This window comes from Gymnoscopelus microlampas, assembly GCF_963454915.1.
Source record: "Gymnoscopelus microlampas genome assembly, chromosome: 3".
NCBI classification, from domain to species: domain Eukaryota; kingdom Metazoa; phylum Chordata; class Actinopteri; order Myctophiformes; family Myctophidae; genus Gymnoscopelus; species Gymnoscopelus microlampas.
Genome location: NC_139940.1, coordinates 46,442,367 through 46,462,582, shown reverse-complemented (window position 1 = coordinate 46,462,582; position 20,216 = coordinate 46,442,367). Strand labels below are relative to the sequence as shown.

The 20,216-nt window shown below is 43.1% G+C and overlaps 1 protein-coding gene across 1 annotated transcript in view; it reads left to right on the top strand.

The window, feature by feature from the left end:
- The window catches only part of LOC311042626 (scavenger receptor cysteine-rich domain-containing protein DMBT1-like), a 93,277-nt gene that overhangs the window by 48,696 nt on the left and 24,365 nt on the right, over positions 1-20,216 (top strand). Inside the window, exons 10-12 of the mRNA XM_084053478.1 lie at positions 1,699-2,097; positions 2,705-3,025; positions 4,387-4,800. Of these exons, the coding sequence (XP_083909604.1) occupies positions 1,699-2,097; positions 2,705-3,025; positions 4,387-4,800 (1,134 nt within the window). The remainder of the gene's footprint in view (positions 1-1,698; positions 2,098-2,704; positions 3,026-4,386; positions 4,801-20,216) is intronic.

Below are 20,216 nucleotides of genomic sequence, written 5' to 3'. Positions count from 1 at the left end.
ATCAAAGAGGAGTCCAGGGACCCCCAGCGTATGTTATGGCCGTCCGTCCGTTTAAGCACGGGATGAGCACGGGATTTTAAACAGCTATAACTCCAGTTTGCAGCATGCCACCAAGTCCACATTTGGTATGTGGACTTAGACCACCAATAGGCACGAGCATGAATTGATGAAGTTATCAAAGAGGGGTCCAGGGACCCCCAGCGCCCGTATGAGCACGGGATGAGCACGGGATTTTAAACAGCTATAACTCCAGTTTGCAGCATTCCACCAAGTCCACATTTGGTATGTGGACTTAGACCACCAATAGGGACCAGCATGAATTGCTGAAGCCCCGCCCCCTCTGTCTTCCCATTGGCTGCCCTTCAAACAGCCATAACTCAAGTTCGCAGCATGCTATGGAGTACAAATTTTGTACATGGACTAAAGCCAGCAATAGGGACTAACTGTCATTACTTAAGCCCCGCCCCCTCTGTCTGCCCATTGGCTGGGCTTTAAACAGCCATCATTCCAGTTTGCAGCATGCTACCAAGTACAAATTTGGTAAGTGGACTCAGACCACCAATGAGTTAAGGCCCGCCCCAAAGGCACCGCTTCCTTCACACAGGGTGTGATTTTTTTTTTAATACTTTTGTGTGACGCTGTAGTATGATCAAGTAGGCGGGCATTCATTTACGAGAAAGTAACAATTTTGGACATATGATGTTTCCACCCGACAGAGACGACATTCAATTAGTTTTTCATCTATTTAATTTTTTTCCCCCGATGTTAAAGGTAGGGTAAGTGATTTTCTTTGGTTAAAATTTATGTTAATTAGCTTTATATTCTGATAGTACTCATTGCTATAGAGTGTTTGCTCAGTATCAGGAGTCTCCTTGTCTCTCCAGCTCTTTATTTAACAGAAAATGCATTCAGGTCAGGATACCAACTTTATCCAATCAGAATAGAGAAGTCAGGCAGGATAAAGATTAAACACGTGAAATTGGAAGTGATGACACAAATAAATGAGCAGACAAAATTGGAACGGCGAACACTATAAAAATAAAGCTGATAAATGGGTACTCTCTCCTGATTGGCTGAAATTGTGTGACCTACCTGAACATTTATTTTCTGTTTATTAGAGCTGGAGAGACATGGAGACTCCTGTTACTGAACAAACACTGTGTAGCAACGATTACTATCAGAATACAGTGCTTTGACCTTTTAACAAAAAACTGTTTGTTTTAACCAAAAAATATCACTTTAAGTCAGCATCACCCACATTATGCATCACGTGATTCGCTCTATACCTAGAATGCTGAAAGGCGATGCTAAAGGAATGCAGTGCTTTGACCGGTGAGGAAAGGAGGTCCTGACTAAGTGTTACCATGTGACCAGTTCAGTGAGAATAATTATGTTTGGATGGCCCCACGTTAAATTGTATACATACCTTTCATTAAGATGTTTATGTTGTGTTAAAAACAGGGAAAAGACACGTGTCATGCACAGATGTAAAGTCCAGCGGACTGTTAGTGGACTTTTGCCTTTCATAGTCCAGTGTAGGCTGCAGTAAAATCCTCAGTGTTAAGGCCCAGTCACGTATGCGCTTCAGAAGTGTCAGTTGTTCGACGTGTTCACTTCCATCCTATAACATTATATTATAATAAAGTTTGTATTGGTTGAAATTCTGAATGCTGTTTGCTGTTTTTCCACTTTCTACAGTAAATCGCATGGCATCTACATCTCTTCCAGGACCACAGACCACTGCCATCGTTCCACTGGTCTCTGAAAAGCCAACACCAGAGGGAGGCATTCGACTGGTAAACGGAGGGAACACTATCTGCTCTGGCAGAGTGGAGATCTACTTCCGTGGACAGTGGGGGACAGTGTGTGATGATGCCTGGGACATGACTGATGCCCAGGTGGTGTGTAGACAGTTAGGATGCGGTGGGGCCCGGTCAGCTCCAGCCAGTGCACATTTTGGACCAGGCAGTGGGAACATCTGGTTGGACGACGTCAGCTGCACAGGCAGTGAATCAGAGCTTGCACGGTGCTCACATGGAGGGTTGGGATCCCACGACTGTGGTCACGGTGAAGATGCCAGTGTTGTTTGTTCTGAAGGTAAACATGAATACATTCTTGAACCATCCTCTCTCTCTCTCTCTCTCTCTCTCTCTCTCTCTCTCTCTCTCTCTCTCTCTCTCTCTCTCTCTCTCTCACAGAAGAAGTCTAGAAGTCCTCTGTCCTTGTACTGTAGTTGTTTTGGGTGCGAGTGTGTCTGTAGTTCATTAGACGTTCTAGTTTTACTAAATTGATCATTCCCACATCTCTGTATACTAATGTGCTTATAAGATAAGGTAAAGGGGTGCAATGCTTTGACCGTTGAGGAAAGGAGGTTCTGGCAAAACAGGGAACAGACACGTGTCGTGCACAGATAGACAGTCCAGCGGACTGTTAGAGGACTTTTGCCTTTCATAGTCCAGTTTAGACTGCCTAGTAAAATCCTCAGTGTTAAGGCCCAGTCACGTTTGCGCCTTAGACGTGTTAACACTTGCATGACTAGCTGGTCAATATGGACGATTTTGAGAATTTAAAGTGGATTAGTGGAAGTGGAAAGTGGAGTGTTTGCCTTGTTCACTTCCATCCTATAACATTATATTATGATAAAGTTAGTTTTATGTTTAAGGTCTGAATGCTGTTTGTCCACTCTCTGTTTGTTCACTTTCAGAAGGAGACATTATTCGGCTGGTCAACGGAGGGAACAACACCTGCTCTGGCAGAGTGGAGATCTACTTCCGTGGACAGTGGGGGACAGTGTGTGATGATGCCTGGGACCTAAATGATGCCCAGGTGGTGTGTAGACAGATAGGGTGTGGTGGGGCGCTGTCAGCTCCATCCAGAGCACGTTTTGGACCAGGCAGTGGGCCCATCTGGTTGGATGATGTCCACTGCACAGGCAGTGAATCAGAGCTTTCACGGTGCACACATGGAGGGTTTGGAACCCACGACTGTGGTCACGGTGAAGATGCTGGTGTTTTCTGTGATGAAGGTAAACATGAATACAAAAAGTATCTTGAATCGCGTCATATTGTAGACCTGCTGTTTTTGGTACTTTTGTGTGATGCTGTAGTATTATCAAGTAGGCGGGCATGAATTTACGAGAAAGAAACAGTTTTGGACATATGAGGTTTCCACCCGACAGAGGTGATTCAATTAGTTTTTAATGTATTTAATGTTTTTTTCCCGATGTTAAAGGTAGGGTAAAGGCCTTTGCACACAGGGTGCAATTAGTCAATCAGTTTTTACCGCATGCGAAAAGACGCATGAATCCAACTGGGTTCGATTGAAAAAAAAAAACGCATTGGCGCATCGCATCGCCACATCGTTGCACGGGGTGTGCATGAGGTCATTGAGAACCATGTGTTTATTTAAAAAATGATATTGTCAGTTTTTTCCGTGCGGAAAATCGCACCCTGTCTGCAAAGGCCTTAAGTGATCTTCTTTGGTTAAAATGTATGTTAAATAGTTTATATTCTGATAGTACTCCTTTGTATAGTGTGTTTGTTCAGTATCAGGAGTCTCCATGTCTCTCCAGCTCTTTATTAAACAGAAAATGCAATCAGGTCAGGATATCAATTTTATCCAATCAGTATAGAGAACTCAGACAGGCTACAGATTAAACAATTGAAATTGGAAGTGATGACAAATAAACGAGCAGTCAAAACTGGAACGGCAAACACTATAAAAATAAAGCTGATAAATGGGTACTCTCTACTGATTGGCTGAAATTGTGTCACCTACCTGAAAATTCATTTTCTGTTTATTAGAGCTGGAGAGACAAGGAGACTCCTGTTACTGAACAAACACTCTATAGCAATGATTACTATCAGAATATAGTTATTTGACCTATTAACAAAATAAAAAAGTTTTAACTAAAGAATATTACTTTAAGTCTGCATGACCCACATTATGCGTTACGTGATTCGGTCTATACCTTGAAGGCTGAAAGGCGATGCTAAAGGGATGCAGTGCTTTGACCGGTGAGGAAAGGAGGTCCTGACCAAGTGTTACCATGTGACCAGTTCAGTAAGAATAATTGTGTTGGGGTGGACCGACGTTAAAGTTTACTTTTATTAAGATGTTCATGTCGTGTTAAAAACAGGGAACAGACACGTTTCGTACACAGATGGACAGTCCAGTGGACTGTTAGAGGAATTTAGCCTTTCATAGTCCAGTGTAGGTTGCATAGTAGAATCCTCAGTGTTAAGGCCCAGTCACGTACAGTATGCATGCCCTTCAGACGCGTCAGTTGTTCGCCCTCTTCTCTTCCATCCTATAACATTGTATTATCATGAAGTTTGTTCTGGTTGAAGTTCTGAATGCTGTTTGTTGTTTTTCCACTTTCTACAGTAAACTCCACAACATCTACAACACCTCCGACCACATCTCTTCCAGGACCACAGACCACTGCCATCGTTCCACTGGTCTCTGACAAGCCAACAGCAGAGGGAGACATTCGACTGGTAAACGGAGGGAACACCACCTGCTCTGGCAGAGTGGAGATCTACTTCCGTGGACAGTGGGGGACAGTGTGTGATGATAACTGGGACATGAATGATGCCCTGGTGGTGTGTAGACAGTTAGGATGCGGTGGGGCCCGGTCAGCTCCATCCAGAGCACGTTTTGGACCAGGCAGTGGGAACATCTGGTTGGATGAGGTCGGCTGCACAGGCAGTGAATCAGAGCTTATGTGGTGCTCACATAGGGGGTTGGCAACCCCCAAATGTGGCCACAGTGAAGATGCTGGTGTTGTCTGTGATGAAGGTAAACATGAATGCATACCTTATTATGAACCACTGTGTTCCTCTGGCCTATAGTGAAAGAAAACAACAGTCTCTTGAACCATCCTTGCTAGGAAAGGTTTCACTGTACCCTAAACACAAAAGCCTGGGTACCGAGGCTAACTGTACTGTGAACACCCCCCCCCCCCCCCCCACCCCCTCTCTCTCTCATTCACAGAAGTCCAGAAGTGCTCTGTCGTTGTGGTTGTGGTTGTGTGTGTGAGTGTGTGTGTAGTTGTGTTCATGCTTGCACTGCTCATCATTTACAGATGGAAGACAAAGAGACAGTCTGGAGGTGAGTTAACTTCATACACATGTACAGTCTGCGTTGTTTAAGTCCATGTGTTCTGTACCACTGTCATCATAGTGGTTGGTGTTTGGACTGGTGAAGGTGACATCCTCATGTATCAGAGTGGCTCACTCTGATGGCTCACTCTGATCACTCACAGTGGCTCACTTTGATCAAGGGTCACGGTGGCGTAGTTGGTAGCGCTGTCTCCTCACAGCTAGAAGGTCCCGGGTTCCATTCCCGTCGGGGATGCTGTGGGCGCTGGGGGTGTGTTCTCTCCTCCTCTTCATTAGTGCCCATACCCTAGGTGGGGTTGGCGAAAGGGCCTTTCTGTGTGGAGTTTGCATGTTCTTCTTGTGTCCCCTATAGTCGGTACCCTCACAAAACACATGCATTAATCCTGGTCTCTATACTGCCTCCCCCTGGTCAGCCAGGGCCCCTGATTGGAATAATGTGATCCTTCCACGCGTTATGTCCTACCGGGGAAACTCCCCCCAGTCAGGTGATAAGAAGCGGTCTGCTAACTCCTCATGCGTTGAAGGATATCGTTACACTGTCTAACTCTGTTTATGTGTGTGTTCCACAGGTTCCAACGCCAGGAGAGACAACAGAAATCATCTACAGGTTAAAAACACATTTGTGTCTTTATTGTTGTCTGTATACTCTCATACAACTAAGTGTTTAGGAGTCTCCCTGTCGCAGCAACAGAAAATACATTTCTGTCAGCCAATCAGGAGAGAGTACCCATTTATCAGGTTAATTTTTCTCTATCGTGATTGGACAAAATTGGTATCCTGACTATGACCTGAATATTTAATGAAGAGCTGGAGAAACACGGAGACTCCTGTTTCTGAACAAACACTATAGCAATGAGTACGAATCAGAAAATAGAGCTATTTAACACTTATTTCAAGTAAAGATAATCACAGTACCCTACCTTTAAGTCTATCTATGTTTGTTTACCTCCTCAGATGGCCACCATCACCAATGAGAACAGTCCGCCAGCCTCCAGATCAGTGTTATACTCCTACAAAACTCTCGATTAAGCCACTATAGAGAACAACACACTGTACTCTACAGTCACACCAAAACACACATAGTGTACACTATGTACAACACACTGTACTCTACAGTCACACCAAAACACACATAGTGTACACTATCATGTACAACACACTGTACTCTACAGTCATACCAACACACGTGTACAGTAGGCCCACACTATGTTGCTGTCATAGAGTCTCCATTGATGTCAAACAACATTGAAGAAGTTCATCTTCATTATTTGTATTTTTATAGCCTTTCTACGCAACTTATTTGTTTTTGTCTTTAACAGACCTGACCTCATTTCTTCAGGTGTGGACAACTTGTTTCTAAGTCAGAGTTTCCTTTTCATGTTTAGATAACACAGCTCCATGGTACAGCGAGCTATATGCACTATTGCATATAGTATTGCTTCAAAACAATAGGACACTTTGGTAGAGGTTTGAGTTGTGTGCTAGATACCTTGTCATGATGTAACGCCAAAGGAGGGCGAGATTTAAAAGATAGTTGCTCCATTGATTCGAAACTGATAGTTCAAAATATGCTCTCAGTGTCACTGTCACTCTTTTAGCACGTAAACAAACGTCAAACTGATTCTGCCAATATATAATATCACAAAACCTAGCATTTCTTTTTTTTATTATAAAAATGTCAACTCCCTGTTGTTTTAGCTATTTTTATCATGAAGAAAAGTTGGACTGGATCCACGGATGTAGATCTTCAAAATAGTCAAATCAACAGGGTGTAGATTTTTTTCAGAACTAAGTTGTCTGATGTTATTTTGTCAGAATCAGCTTTGTTCCCATTTGTCTATGTGCTAAAATAATTACTTTGACAGCTGTTTCCGGTTGCAAAAAACAAACTGTGCTTACTGTAATATAGTGTGATATGTGTTATATAGTAAATAGATTTTTGTTTCACAATCATTTGAATTACTGATACAATATCTGCATTTCATTTTGATTATCTTGATTATCATAATATATACAGTATTTGCATGAATCACATGATTAAAGGCAATACATGTATTATACTATTTAATTTTGGTCAATCCAATAATATTTCCTCCAGAAATATATCTGCATTTGTGCCTGTTTGTCTTTGTAAATGTATGGAGATCATACACAGTTTTAAGAAGTTATGTGTGCTATACCTTGCAGACGTCTGTGCTCTACTGAGTGCTTTTTAGTTATTGTGTGTGTATGTTGTGTGGAGAAACTTATTCCAACACAATAAAACAAATCTACTCTGTTTTAAAAGCGCTTTGTAGCTTTTTAATTGTGGCAATAAACTGAATTTCACTGCCGCTGTTTCCAATGTGCTGTATTCATCCTTCAGTGAATATAACCTAAACCCTCCATTCTGGCTTTGATAATCATTTCTATTAAATAATGTGTATGGGTTTTTGAGCAGTAGAGTGACAGGAGAAGATGCCTCTTTTTAGGGTAAATGTCCCTTCATTCAGCCTTCCAACTGCTCTATATGAAATAACATATTTGTTTTGACATTAGGATTCATTTCATAGTAAGAGATGCAACCGTTCAAGTTAATCTCAGTAAAAGATCATCATCTTTGTCATAATGTGTTGCAAACATTGAGTAGAAAGTAAAAGTAAATGAGTATTTTTTTGTGTCTGGGTAAATAGTGTTACATCGTTCTCCTCTCAGGTAAAACAGGTTCAGCTCAGAATAACAACTGTATTATAATTTTCACCACATCAGATGGTTGTGGGTTAGCTCTGGTCCATTTTGATTGATTGATTAATACAGTTTACCAAACAGTACAGAGGTACAGTTAATAATGCTAAAAGGATGACACAAAAGGCCCTGAGGGATTTTTTCCATTGTGGTTCTACGGTATGTATTCAATTCATCAAGACATATAAAGACATACAGTACTATACAATAAATCATCAATACTAGAAGCAATAAAAGTATAAGTATAGCGTCGGAGAACTACCGCTATGGACCAGAGCTGGTTGTGGGTGTGAGTCCACAGAGATGACTCAAGTCCAAGGAGACCCAGACAGGCCCAATGGACAGGTCCTTATAGAGACACATAGGCCTACATCCTCATCCTCAAATCACTGTTTTAGACTTTCTCAGAACACTGATACGGGGCCATTACTGGCTATACGTGGATGCATAGGGCTCCTGAAGCCACCAGGGGGCGCCTGAGCACCAACAGCTGATTACGAAAGCTCTAGATTTGGGTATGGAACTGAGAAATTTGAATACTATCTCAAACTGTCATTTAGTTGTATAGATTTTACCACTTTTTGTTACTATTTCCCCCCCTACCATTGATTGATAGATTGAATACTTTATTTAGAAAGACATGGAAACAGTACATGGAAGTACAATTCAAAATACAAGGTCCTCTAAACTGGATCGCTCATAAAAGCACAGTGGCTTTAAAATGAGATCCCCATGCACTCAAATCATGATGACGTTCAAGAAGACAGACAAATATATACTACTATGCAGGAAGTCGTGTACAATCAGCTTACAGGTTTCTGGTATGAAAAGCAAAAAATATGTACAATAGACAGTTTTAAGAGGAGGAGGAGGAGGGGGGGGGGGGGGGGGTAGGTTAAGACTTTGACAGGGGCCAGTTTGGAATTGCAGGCTCCTGAAGGTGTTTCTTTAGGGCAGTTTTGAAAGTGAGTGGGGTTTTACACTCCTTTACTGCTTAAGGTAGGGCATACCACATTTTTGTTGTGTAGCATGAGAAAAAGTTCATTCCCTTGTTGGTGCCAAATCTGGGTTGAACATGATTAGTGGAGCTGCCTCTGGTGTTATGAGAGCAGTAGCAGAGCTACATAGATGCCCATACTAAAGCCTTAAATGCTTGCTCTGGTCTCCATTAGCCTGCTTTTTTAATCACTTTTTATCTACATTTTATTCTGCGACTACTTGGATACATTTAAACTGTTTGGAGTCCATGATCAGAGCCTTATGGAGCCAACTTAACAGCCCTAGCCTGCAGGCTATGGAACGTCTCATCAGGAAGACTCATCTTTAATGCCCATACTGAACGCTGTTCCAACGCAACAGGCCCAGTCTCTGGGCCTTGTTGGTAAGTTTTGTTTCTAGCCTGACCCCCAGTGTATGCTGTGATCCTGTCTCGAGGCCAAGGCCTATTCTGGTCCCGACGTTTTAGGCCTACTCTACGCTGTGGGCACCCGTTGGTGCCCTCGCCTGTATGTATTGACCTGAGTCGCTACCGGCATAGAGCTGCCTCAACACTGCTGCACCAACCTCTGCTACATCTCTCCCTGTTACAAACCACTTTTACTGGCCATAGTCTTTCTTTTACTTCCTCAGCTACCACCACCATGTCAACACTGGGTGCATTTCTCCTTTCCGACATGTCGCCTTTCCGACGTTGACGAACCCTATACCTAACCCTAACCCTAACCCTAACCGCACGCGGAAGCCACTAGTCGGAGTGGTGAGATGTCGGAATGGAGAGTGAACACCGTCAACACTCACCTCTCCACCCGGCTGCGACAGTTGTCATCGTCTCTCTCAGAAAGTATCCGAGCTGGAAGGAAGAATATCCCTGCTATATAACATCAAGGAGGATGAGATGATCATAAACTCCATGTTCACCACCATCTGCCACGACGCCACCGCCTCGATCCTCGGACCCGATTCCCCCGACGCCGCGACCCCCGGTGCTCCCCACGTAGCTACCCCTGCTGCGACGGGCGAGCTGGACGCGACGGTCCCCGCAGTGCCTGGGAGGCTGTCCCCGTATGTCCCTGTCGTCAACCGCGGGCTGGACCTGACTGTCCCCGCCGTGGTAGAGCGGCCCGCAGACGGACCGGCACCCCACGTCCAGCGGTTGGATGCCTCTGCCCGGTGGAACCTCGAGGGTGCTAGGCCTAGACTCGAACCCTCGTCTAGGTCCACTCCGTTCCCCTGGACCAAAGTTGCTCGGACAAATCACAGAAGAAGATCCCGTTGCAGAACCCGTCCTGGTTCCCCTTCACCCCAAGCCCCCCCGGTCACTACAAGCAACACATTCTCCGTCCTGGACATTTCTAATTACCCCCCGCTTAATGCCCTTAGTATCCCCCCAGTGATCCATGGCCCGCTGTCCGGCTGTGCATCGTCACCCCCACCCCCTCGGGTAGACGATTGCCCCCCAGTCACTGTCCACGGCACCCCCCGAGCCGACTCGGGCTCAGCGTGTAGTGGCCCGGTTCCACTCCCTGGTAAATCCAGTTCCTCTGGCCAGAAAAATAACCGCCATAATTTATTGATAGCGGCAGTCCAACGCCGATCGGAGGGTCCTATTCCTTCATCGGCCACCCGCAAAGCTACCCCCCCTCCCACGCAGCTCAGCACTATTCTATCGAAATCGCCCCCGAAGTTACACTCCACATACACACAGTCCAGCATTACTACATCTAAATCGCCCCCCCAGCGCCTTCTGGCACAACCACTCCATTGCCCCTCTTTCCTCCATCCACGGCTATTATTGGCGATTCCATTATAAAACATGTCCGATTCATTAATGCATTAGTCCACTGCTTTCCTGGTATCACCACGGCCAAACTCCTCGATAAAGTCCCCGAAATCCTGGCCTCCCTCCCGTCATCCATCACAACAATTATTTTTCACTCAGGTGCAAATGATCAGCACTCTGAGATATCAAGGGCGTGTTTTAATCGTCTCTTTGATCTCCTCAGTAATTGTGGGAAGACCATTTATATCTCTGGTCCTCTCCCCACTATGCACGGAAATGTGCGCTTCAGTCGGCTATTAGCCCTGCATTATTGGCTACAGTCTGCTTGCCATAGTTATTCCCATAACATCAGATACATTTCACACTTTTTTCTTTTTTGGGCCCGTTCCTCTTATTTCATGCCAGACGGTTTACACCCAAGCAGACATGGAACTCAAATGTTCGCACTTAATCTGCAGCGCGCTGTGGCCGCACAGCCACGATCCCTCTATTGACTACCACCAGTATCTATCCCACATGATCAGTTTGTTTACATCGCCGATACAACTACATCCGGTGACCCGCGATTTACTTCCGGTTCACAACAACTACCAGTGCCTGCCCACGCTAGCGCCCCCTTGCAGCCTGGTGGTTTCATGAAACCTACCTCCTGTCATATTTCCCCCATTCTAACTTTAATTCGTACTAGACATCTCATGAGGCCTGGTCCACGCCATAGCCGTGGCATTGGACATACTTTCCTCCGCCCCTTGAGACGTGCCTTGTCCCGTCCTAACCCTGAGGTTAAATTTAATATGGCCTTGTTCAACACTAGATCAATTACTCATAAATCCTTTATTTTGAATAACTTTTTCACTTCACACCACTTGGATTTTATGTTTTTAACAGAAACCTGGTGTCAGCCTGGCGATTGTGTATCCTTCTCTGAATTGCTCCCCCCCGACTGCTCTTTCTTTAGCTCCCCGCGTACTACTGGCATAGGTGGCGGCTTAGCCTCAGTCTTTAAAACCACTCACAAATGTCAGTTGACTCAACCTGAAGCCAGCTACTCCAGTTTTGAATTACAGTCCTTCGAACTGGCTCTGTCATCCCCTGTTTTTTGTGCATTGATTGCACCGTCCTCCCAAATATAATAAGGACTTCATAAATGATTTTAGTGACTTCCTATCTAGTATTATGGTAAAATATGACCATATACTTTTGTCAGGTGACTTTAATGTGCACGTATGCTGTAAGGCTAAACCCTTAGTGAAAGATTTTCTAAATCTCCTGGATTGTTTTAACTTCACTCAGTCCGTCTCTGTCCCGACACACGAAAAAGGCCACACACTGGACCTTGTTCTGTCCTATGGACTATCTGTTTCCCCTATTGTGTTATGCCCTTTATCTACATCCATCTCCGACCATATTCCCATCTTATTCTCAGTCTCTATTCCCTGCACAGAGCTCATTTCTTCCACCCCCACACGCCGTTCACGTGCTATTAATCACTCGACTCCATCAAAATTTTCTGCCATTTTTAATGCCCCACCACTCCATGCCCTCGCTGATAGCGGTGATCTCAGTGCCGAGGCACTCATTTCTAGGTTTAATTTCACATGTACCTATATCCTAAACCTTGTTGCTCCCCTCAGGACCTCACGCACCATAGCTCTTTCTCAGCCATGGCTCAATGATTCAACCCGCGCTCTCAGACGTGCTTGTAGGCAAGCAGAGACAAAATGGGTAAATGATAAATTGCATGTCTCTCTTGAGATCCTTAGAGGCCGCTTGTCCGATTATCAGAGAGCTGTTAAGCGTGCCAAAACGGACTACATCTCCACCCTAGTTTCCAAGAATTGCCATAAACCACAAGTTCTTTTTAATGTATTTAATTCCCTCATAAACCCACGCACTTTACCCCCCGTTGTGCCTTCACCCACCGTCTGTGAGAATTTTTTATCATTTTTTATTGATAAAATCACAACCCTGAGATCAGCCCATACACCCGCTGTCCAAGCCCCTGTTCCCTCCCTACGTCATGGAACTCTGGACAAGTTTGATCCTGTATCCCTCCTTGCATTTATTTTAGCAGTCATCAATAAATGTCTCATTACAGGGTGCGTCCCATCTGCCTTCAAGCACGCTGTGGTGCAGCCTCTGATTAAAAAGAAAAATCTCGACCCCTCAGTCTTATTGAATTTCAGGCCCATTTCCCAGCTCCCATTCCTGTCTAAGGTCCTGGAAAAGTCAGTCTACGCACAGTTGCAATTGTTTTTATCCACCCACGGCATCCACAAAAAGTTTCAATCCGGTTTTAAATCAGGCCACAGCACCGAAACGGCACTTTTAAGAGTTTTTAATGATCTCATTTTAACTGTAGCCCAGCGGTCCTGGTTTTACTCGGGAGGCATGCGTTAATCCGACAGACCTTTTCTCCGACTATGTGGCATCCGCGTGCGGTTAGGGTTAGGGTGCGGGTTTGGTTCGGGTTTAGTATTGGAAACGTCGGAGCGCTGCGCTGTCGGAGGAATGCGCTGTCGGACTAACGTACTGCACCCGTTTTACTCGACTTAACGGCTGCGTTCGACACGGTGGACCACACCATCTTATTGTCACGCCTTGAACACACTGTAGGTATCACCTGGTGAATCATGACTATAAAACACTTGATTCTGTGTCAAAAAAACAAAAACAAAAGGACTTTTATTAAATATAGTATATAATATCTTTGGACACATACTCAAATTATGATCATGATTCACCAGGAGCCTGGATCGCTGGTTCCAGGCTTAAAATAATTTATATACTTCTTTTATTTATATATATATCTTTTCGGAAATATCTATGGGAAAAAAAGAATGGGGTTTATATCTGTGGCACCACCCACAAAATGGCCGTCAATGCTACTCCGTATAGCGTCTATAGGGTTTGTGTCGTTGAGAATGTTATCCTATAGCCTGTACAGATGGGACATGGGATCTTAACAATAAGCTCAAGCCACAAGAAAAGGCTATTGCAGGTTGATGTAAACGTATTCATTGATTGTTAAGAGGATTTTAAACCCAAGAAAGCACTATGGCTTGTTTCCATTGGTGTCCTTTGGGGTCGGATCAGCCTCGGTCGGGTTGCCTGGAGCAGGGTGTCTGTTGCAAGACCCGAAACACCCAGTGACTCCAGGAAACAAAACTGATGATGTGTCCAAATTTGTGCATCAGTTGATGTTTTATTAACTGAAAGTTATGGTGTAAGCTTGAACTTGGGAAAGAAGGAACTGAAAGGGCTGAGTTGACAGCTTTCCATTTCCTGATTATATCATAATGTTAACAAACTTGCAGATGACGATTTAGTAAGCAAGAAAACCTTCAGTAATTAAGATGGATTCCTTTTTCATCTTAAGTTCTGTTCTGTCTTTTACAGAAAATACTTGGTCTTCAGCCATCTGGTAATTATGTAATGAATAATAATCTCTCTGTCAGCTTCCTCTACTTCACCTTGAGAATATCTATGGGAAAAAGAGAAAGGGTTTTATATCTGTGGCACCACAAAATGGCCGCCACAGCTACTCTGTAGTCTATATAAGCCAAATTCCAATACCGAAAATCTCGGCCACTCGCTCACTCCCACTCGGTCACTCCGACTTCGAACCGGAAGTAGTCGCGGTCCAATTGTTCATGTGCTTCTTGGAGGAGGCGAGTGGAGTCGAGTGGAGTCGGCGAGGAGGCTCTCCACTTCCGCATTGAGCGAGTGTACATCAAGTGTATCCTCGACCACTCTCAACAGCTCCTCCGCGGCAGACTTCCGCATCACGTGTACACTTTTTTTTGTTTTTTTCCCCTTCTCCCGTGACGTTTATTTATTGCGTTGTTGAATGATATAAAGCATAATACAATTATACATTGTAATACATTGTGCACACTTTCTGTCTCAAAAGCTGTTTCTATTCGTGCATGCCTCAATGCAGTACACGGACTACTATAAATGACTGAGACAAAGATTATGTTAACATTTTTAACTTCTGGGACGAAGAAAAAGAAAAGAAAACGGGAGGAAACCGGAACGCTCGTCCTAAAACACTCTACCCCATTTTTTTCACGGGCCGAGGCCACCGGGATTAGACCTGGGGCCAGGTGTTTGAGGACGAGAGGTGCGCGAACAGCGCGATGGAGAAGAAGGACCCGCCGATATTTAATATTGTTTGTTGGTGAAACAATCATGACTGATACACATGAAAGAAGACCCTTCACAGCTAAATAGAGAATTTTACATTTTAAGAATCGGTTCAGAATTGAATGAGTACGACTATAGTTAAATGTGATTGTGAACCGGTTTCTAGTTTCTGCTATAAATATGCATCCACCGTTCTGCGCGCCCCTTGGCTGCGACGTTTCCTTTTTGCCACGCATCTACACTTCATGGAGTACATTTTTGTACTGGGGTTCTGGGGACTGTACGAGCAATAAGAGGGACAGGTCAGGATTAAATCAATAAATAGTTTTCTCATCCTGGCGCTTCATTCACTATTTCAGGAATAAATGGCTTTGCACAATAATGTAACTAAGAGAACGATGTGGCCATCCATCCACATTGATGAATTGTCTATTCTTATATTCTGTATTATTCTATACCTGCATATTATTCTATGCATAGTATATTTTCATCCACGCCTCTGCTGCTCTGGTCCAACTGTGTGAGACGTCATAAGTGATCGCGGAATTTGCCGTCGCTTTAAAATGACGCGCTGAGTGTAGTCCGATCCTTTGAGGGCAACCGCTCGACCACTCGTCCTTGCAAATAATCCTCGGCTCCTCGCAGGGGCGGGGCTTAGGCGCGAGTGGAGGAAGCGAGGAGAGTGAGCGAGTGACCGAGTTTTAGGGAATGGAATTCATAGGGTTCGTATCGTTGAGAATGTTATCCCATAGCCCGTACAGATGGGACATGGGATCTTAACAATAAGCTCAAGCCACAAGAAAAGGCTATATCATTGCAGGTTGATGTAAACCTATTGATTGATTGATTGATTTAATACTTCATTAACAGTTTGCAAAATCAAGCACAGGGAAGTACAGTTCAATACAAGGTTGTTAAGAGGATTTTAAACCCAAGAAAGCACTATGGCTTGTTTCCGTTGGGGTCCTTTGTACTCAATTCATCGAAACTAGGAGATAGCTGGCTACCTTCCAGCAAGGCTGTGTCTGTACGCCAATGGCTTAAATGTCTTTTCCATTGTGCCTCAGTGACAACAATCCTTTAAATACATTTTGCAATCTCCTGTTGCGCTTAATGTGTGTAAACCTATGCCTGGTTTATTCTTTGGCAACAAAGTGTCATCCACAGTGTCATCAAAATATATTTTAAAATGAAATGTGTCCAAACTTCTATTATTTTTATCGAGCGATACCAACTGAGTGTGATTGTACTCCAACTTTGGAAGGCTGACATTGTGTGTTAGACCAGCACTAGTTCAGTTTAACTTCACCAAGTGTAAGACCAGCTTTATTTAGTTTAACTTCAAGTAAAAGGCCAGCATTAATTTAGTTGAATTATGCAGTTGTACCAAAACAAGCCGGCTCTCTCAAACACCCCAACAGACGATGGAAGGCAAGTACAAACTTACTATGTATATACAACAAACATTTCCCACAATTTAGCTTTAATTTGGCAATGAATGTAACTAGGTTTACGTGTGTGATCCAAAGAACAACTATAGAAATACGCTCTCAAGCTTTTTTTTGTGCTAAATCCTTTTGACTTTTGACATTTGTCAAAAGGATACAGCACAAGAAAGCTTGTTCATATGACTGCATGCATTTTCATCAACATTTTCCATAAAAACATCAATCAATCAATCCATTCCACAGGGTCCAACGCCAGACAAGGAGCAGACACCAGACATTCTCTGCAGGTCAAAATTGTATATATGTATTTACTTATTCCTGTCTCTACTACTCTCTGTACAACTATGATTAATGCAGCACTAATATGTATTGATAGATATATGGAGCACTTCCACTTCTTTACAGTTACTACTGTAGTGCTGATAGTAATAGTGATCACTGCAACTACTCTATTAATAGTTCGGGCAGATATCTTGCAGTCTGAAATTCACATGAGATATTTACCTGGTGATTTTGGGGAATTATTAGCTTTCGCAGTTGAAAGGTAGCATGAAAATAAGAACGTTTCCACATCTCAATATTGTTCATTAAATGATCTTTATCTAACACAAGTTATGTTAATTATATATATCTGTATAGAGTATTAATACTGTTGATTGCCTCCTCAGATGGCCACCTATAAGAACTGTCCTCCAGTCTCCACATCAGAGTTAGACTCCACCTACCAGAGCCTCAATCCAGCCACCATGGAGCTGTACACTCTACAGTCACACCAACACACACATAGTGTAGACTATGTACAACTCACTGTACTCTACAGTCACACCAACACACACATAGTGTAGACTATGTACAACTCACTGTACTCTACAGTCATACCAACACACACATAGTGTACACTATGTACAATGCACTGTACTCTACAGTCATACCAACACACACATGGTGTAAAAAAAAGTCTGGAAAAAAATCGAAAGCCATTGATAAAATGTATCAATGGCAGACAAATAAATAAATAATTTACAAGCTCACAACATGTGGTGAGTTTGTGCATCGTCTATCCTCACTATTAAATAAGGCTTAATTGGTTAATTCATAATGCATTTCTGTAAATTTGGGTAACGGGGAGACATCTTGTGGGTCTCGAGCTAAAGGGTTTGGGAAACACTGGGCTATAGGGTCAGAGCTAGTGTCTAAAGTTATTTGTATAAAGTATTTTCTAACATTCATTTCTATTTGTATTTTATTTTATGTTTCATAATTGTCCAACTTTTCTAATTATTCTCATACTTATTATTTGTACTATATCGTTGTATACGGTTTGTGCTGCATTGCACAGTCTGATGAACAATGTCACACAAAAATTCCACTGCCTGTATCGTGACAAATTAACCTTCTTTATTCATGATTATTGGAGTGTTTTGGACTTTTACTATGAAAGCCATGAATTAAAGGAGACTGGAGTGATGTCCTCTCATCATCCTAAAGTAAAATAGTTCCTATTTTCAATGAGTGCCGCCTACCCAAGTAGGCCCTACCAACAAAAGAGCAGCAGGTTTTCATATATTCAAATCATCAGACATCAAACTCATCTGGATTGTTGTCATCAGCTATAGCTGATTATGAGTACCAGTGACAACCAGAAACAGACTGGGTGATGACCACGAAGAGTGTGGTGACATCTGAAGAGATAGAGGACGGCCAGAGAGACGGCGACCCGTGGTGGAGAGGGTTGGCAGCCCAAACCACTTCTTCCGTGAGGAAGAACCAAAAGCTACAGGCTGCGGTGAAATCAGCAGGGAGGGTTTAATCCCTCAAGGCAGAGTGAGATGTTTGTGCCCAGCAGCAACGACGACGCAACGCACAGAAAATACCATACTTCTGATCAGACGAGGGAGGAGCCAGGCCTGGAGACAAACCACAGTGCCAGAGCCTCCTAGTGTCGCCAACAGCTGCAACATCTCAACTAACCTGGCCTGGCATGGGCCGGACTGATGGCGTGGATTCACTCACATACAGTATAGCAAGTTTGGGTGGATCCGCGTTGTCCGTCTAGCTAGTACCAGGCTAACCTGGCCTGGCATCGGCCGGACTGATGGCATGGATACAGGCTGTAGCAGGCTGTAACTGCATGCATGGATCTGCATAATCGGTCTGGCTAGTGCCAGGCTAACCCTAACCCCCTAATTAGCACTGTCTCTACCCCCAAGAGACAGTGGGGGCAGTAGCATGCCACTTGGACACAGGCCGGGGACTGATCAGCCTCGGTCGGGTCTTCTGGAGGAGGGTGTCTGTTGAAAGACCCAAAACACCCAGTGACTCCAGGAAACAAATCTGATGATGTGTCCAAGTTTGTGCATCAGTTGATGTTTTATTAACTGAAAGTTATGGTGTAAGCTTGAACTTGGGAAAGAAGGAACCGAAAGGGCTGAGTTGACAGCTTTCCATTTCCTGATTATATATATATATTTTAAGTGTTAACAAACTTGCAGATGACGATTTAGTAAGCAAGAAAACCTTCAGTAATTAAGATGGATTCCATTTTCATCTTAAGACTCTGTTTGTTATGTCTTTTACAGACAATACTTGGTCTTCAGCCATCTGGTAATTATGTAATGAATAATAATAATGATAATAACAATAATAATAATGATAAATGACATGTGATAGTTGGTCATATGATATTTATTTGTGGTCACAGTGTATCTTTCCTTCTATCGCAGGAACTGTATGTCAATGTCAGTCATACCTTATCATGTGCTTATAATTATCTATTGTTTAGTAGGCCAAACTTTGAATAAATGAGACATTAAATGATTTTATAATCATTTTTTTAACTACAGTTAAGGTTTCTGATTAGGTGTTTTACATACTGATAACTCACTCGACCGGCACTCAACCATGAGCGACAAACATCTCTGTCAGCTTCCTCTACTTCACCGGAGAATTCACAGGAAATATTTGGATAAAGTTAGGCAAGAAACTAACAACAATGAAATACCAAAAAATAAACTGCAGGCTTAAAACATTTAGAACGTTGCAATTTGGATTTGTTGTAAAAAAATACCCCACATTTTGGGTTGACACTATACTGTTGTTCTTCTTCTTAGTGCTATATCTTGTTGTTTGTTTTACTGTAATATCACAATGCTTATATTCATAACTTTACCTAGACTATATCATGGTTGAGTATATGATTTCAATAGTTTGCACCCATATGCTGGAAAGGCAAGTCAAAAAGAGAAAGGATTCATCCAATTTAGGGGAGAACAAATTGCTAATTGATAAAAATGTAAAAGAAAACAAGATTATAATTTCAAACATTTTAGGAAGGCTTAAAGGTTAAGAATTTACATACTATTTGGTCGTAATTTCATATCAGCAATCATATTGAGATAGTCAAAACATTGAAGAAAAAACAATGTTTCAACAAAATTATTAACCTTGTGTAGTGAACGTCATTATATTCTATATAACCTGTATTCATGAAGTTACTAATCCTAATAACATAATCACAACTGCCAAAATGAATATCCACATGTAAAGAATGACTTTATGAATAATTACTTTCACAGGTACAACCGTCCTCAGCTGTGAATCATGTCATGATCAGGCTAAATGCCTGGAGTCACCCGTCAAAACAGAGAGAGACGACGCCTTCTTCAGCCAATCAGTCTCCTGCGTCTGTAAAGATGGCTTCGTCGGTGATGGCCTCACCTGTTACGATGTAAAGCTCTGCAGTGATTCCTCCTGTTGTCACCAAGGTTACAGATGGTCACCAGAGAAAGGCTGTGTGGATATTGATGAGTGCTCCCTCCCTGAGGCACCCTGCACCCATGGGTCTCAGGTCTGTGTGAACACACCTGGCTCCTTTGAGTGCCTTGTGCCTCCCTCCAGGGCCAAAAGATCTGTTGTGCAGTTCTCCTGTGGCAACGTGGTTTGTCCATTAGATGAGGACTGTATCAACTCTCGCTGTGTAGATCCCTGTGATCA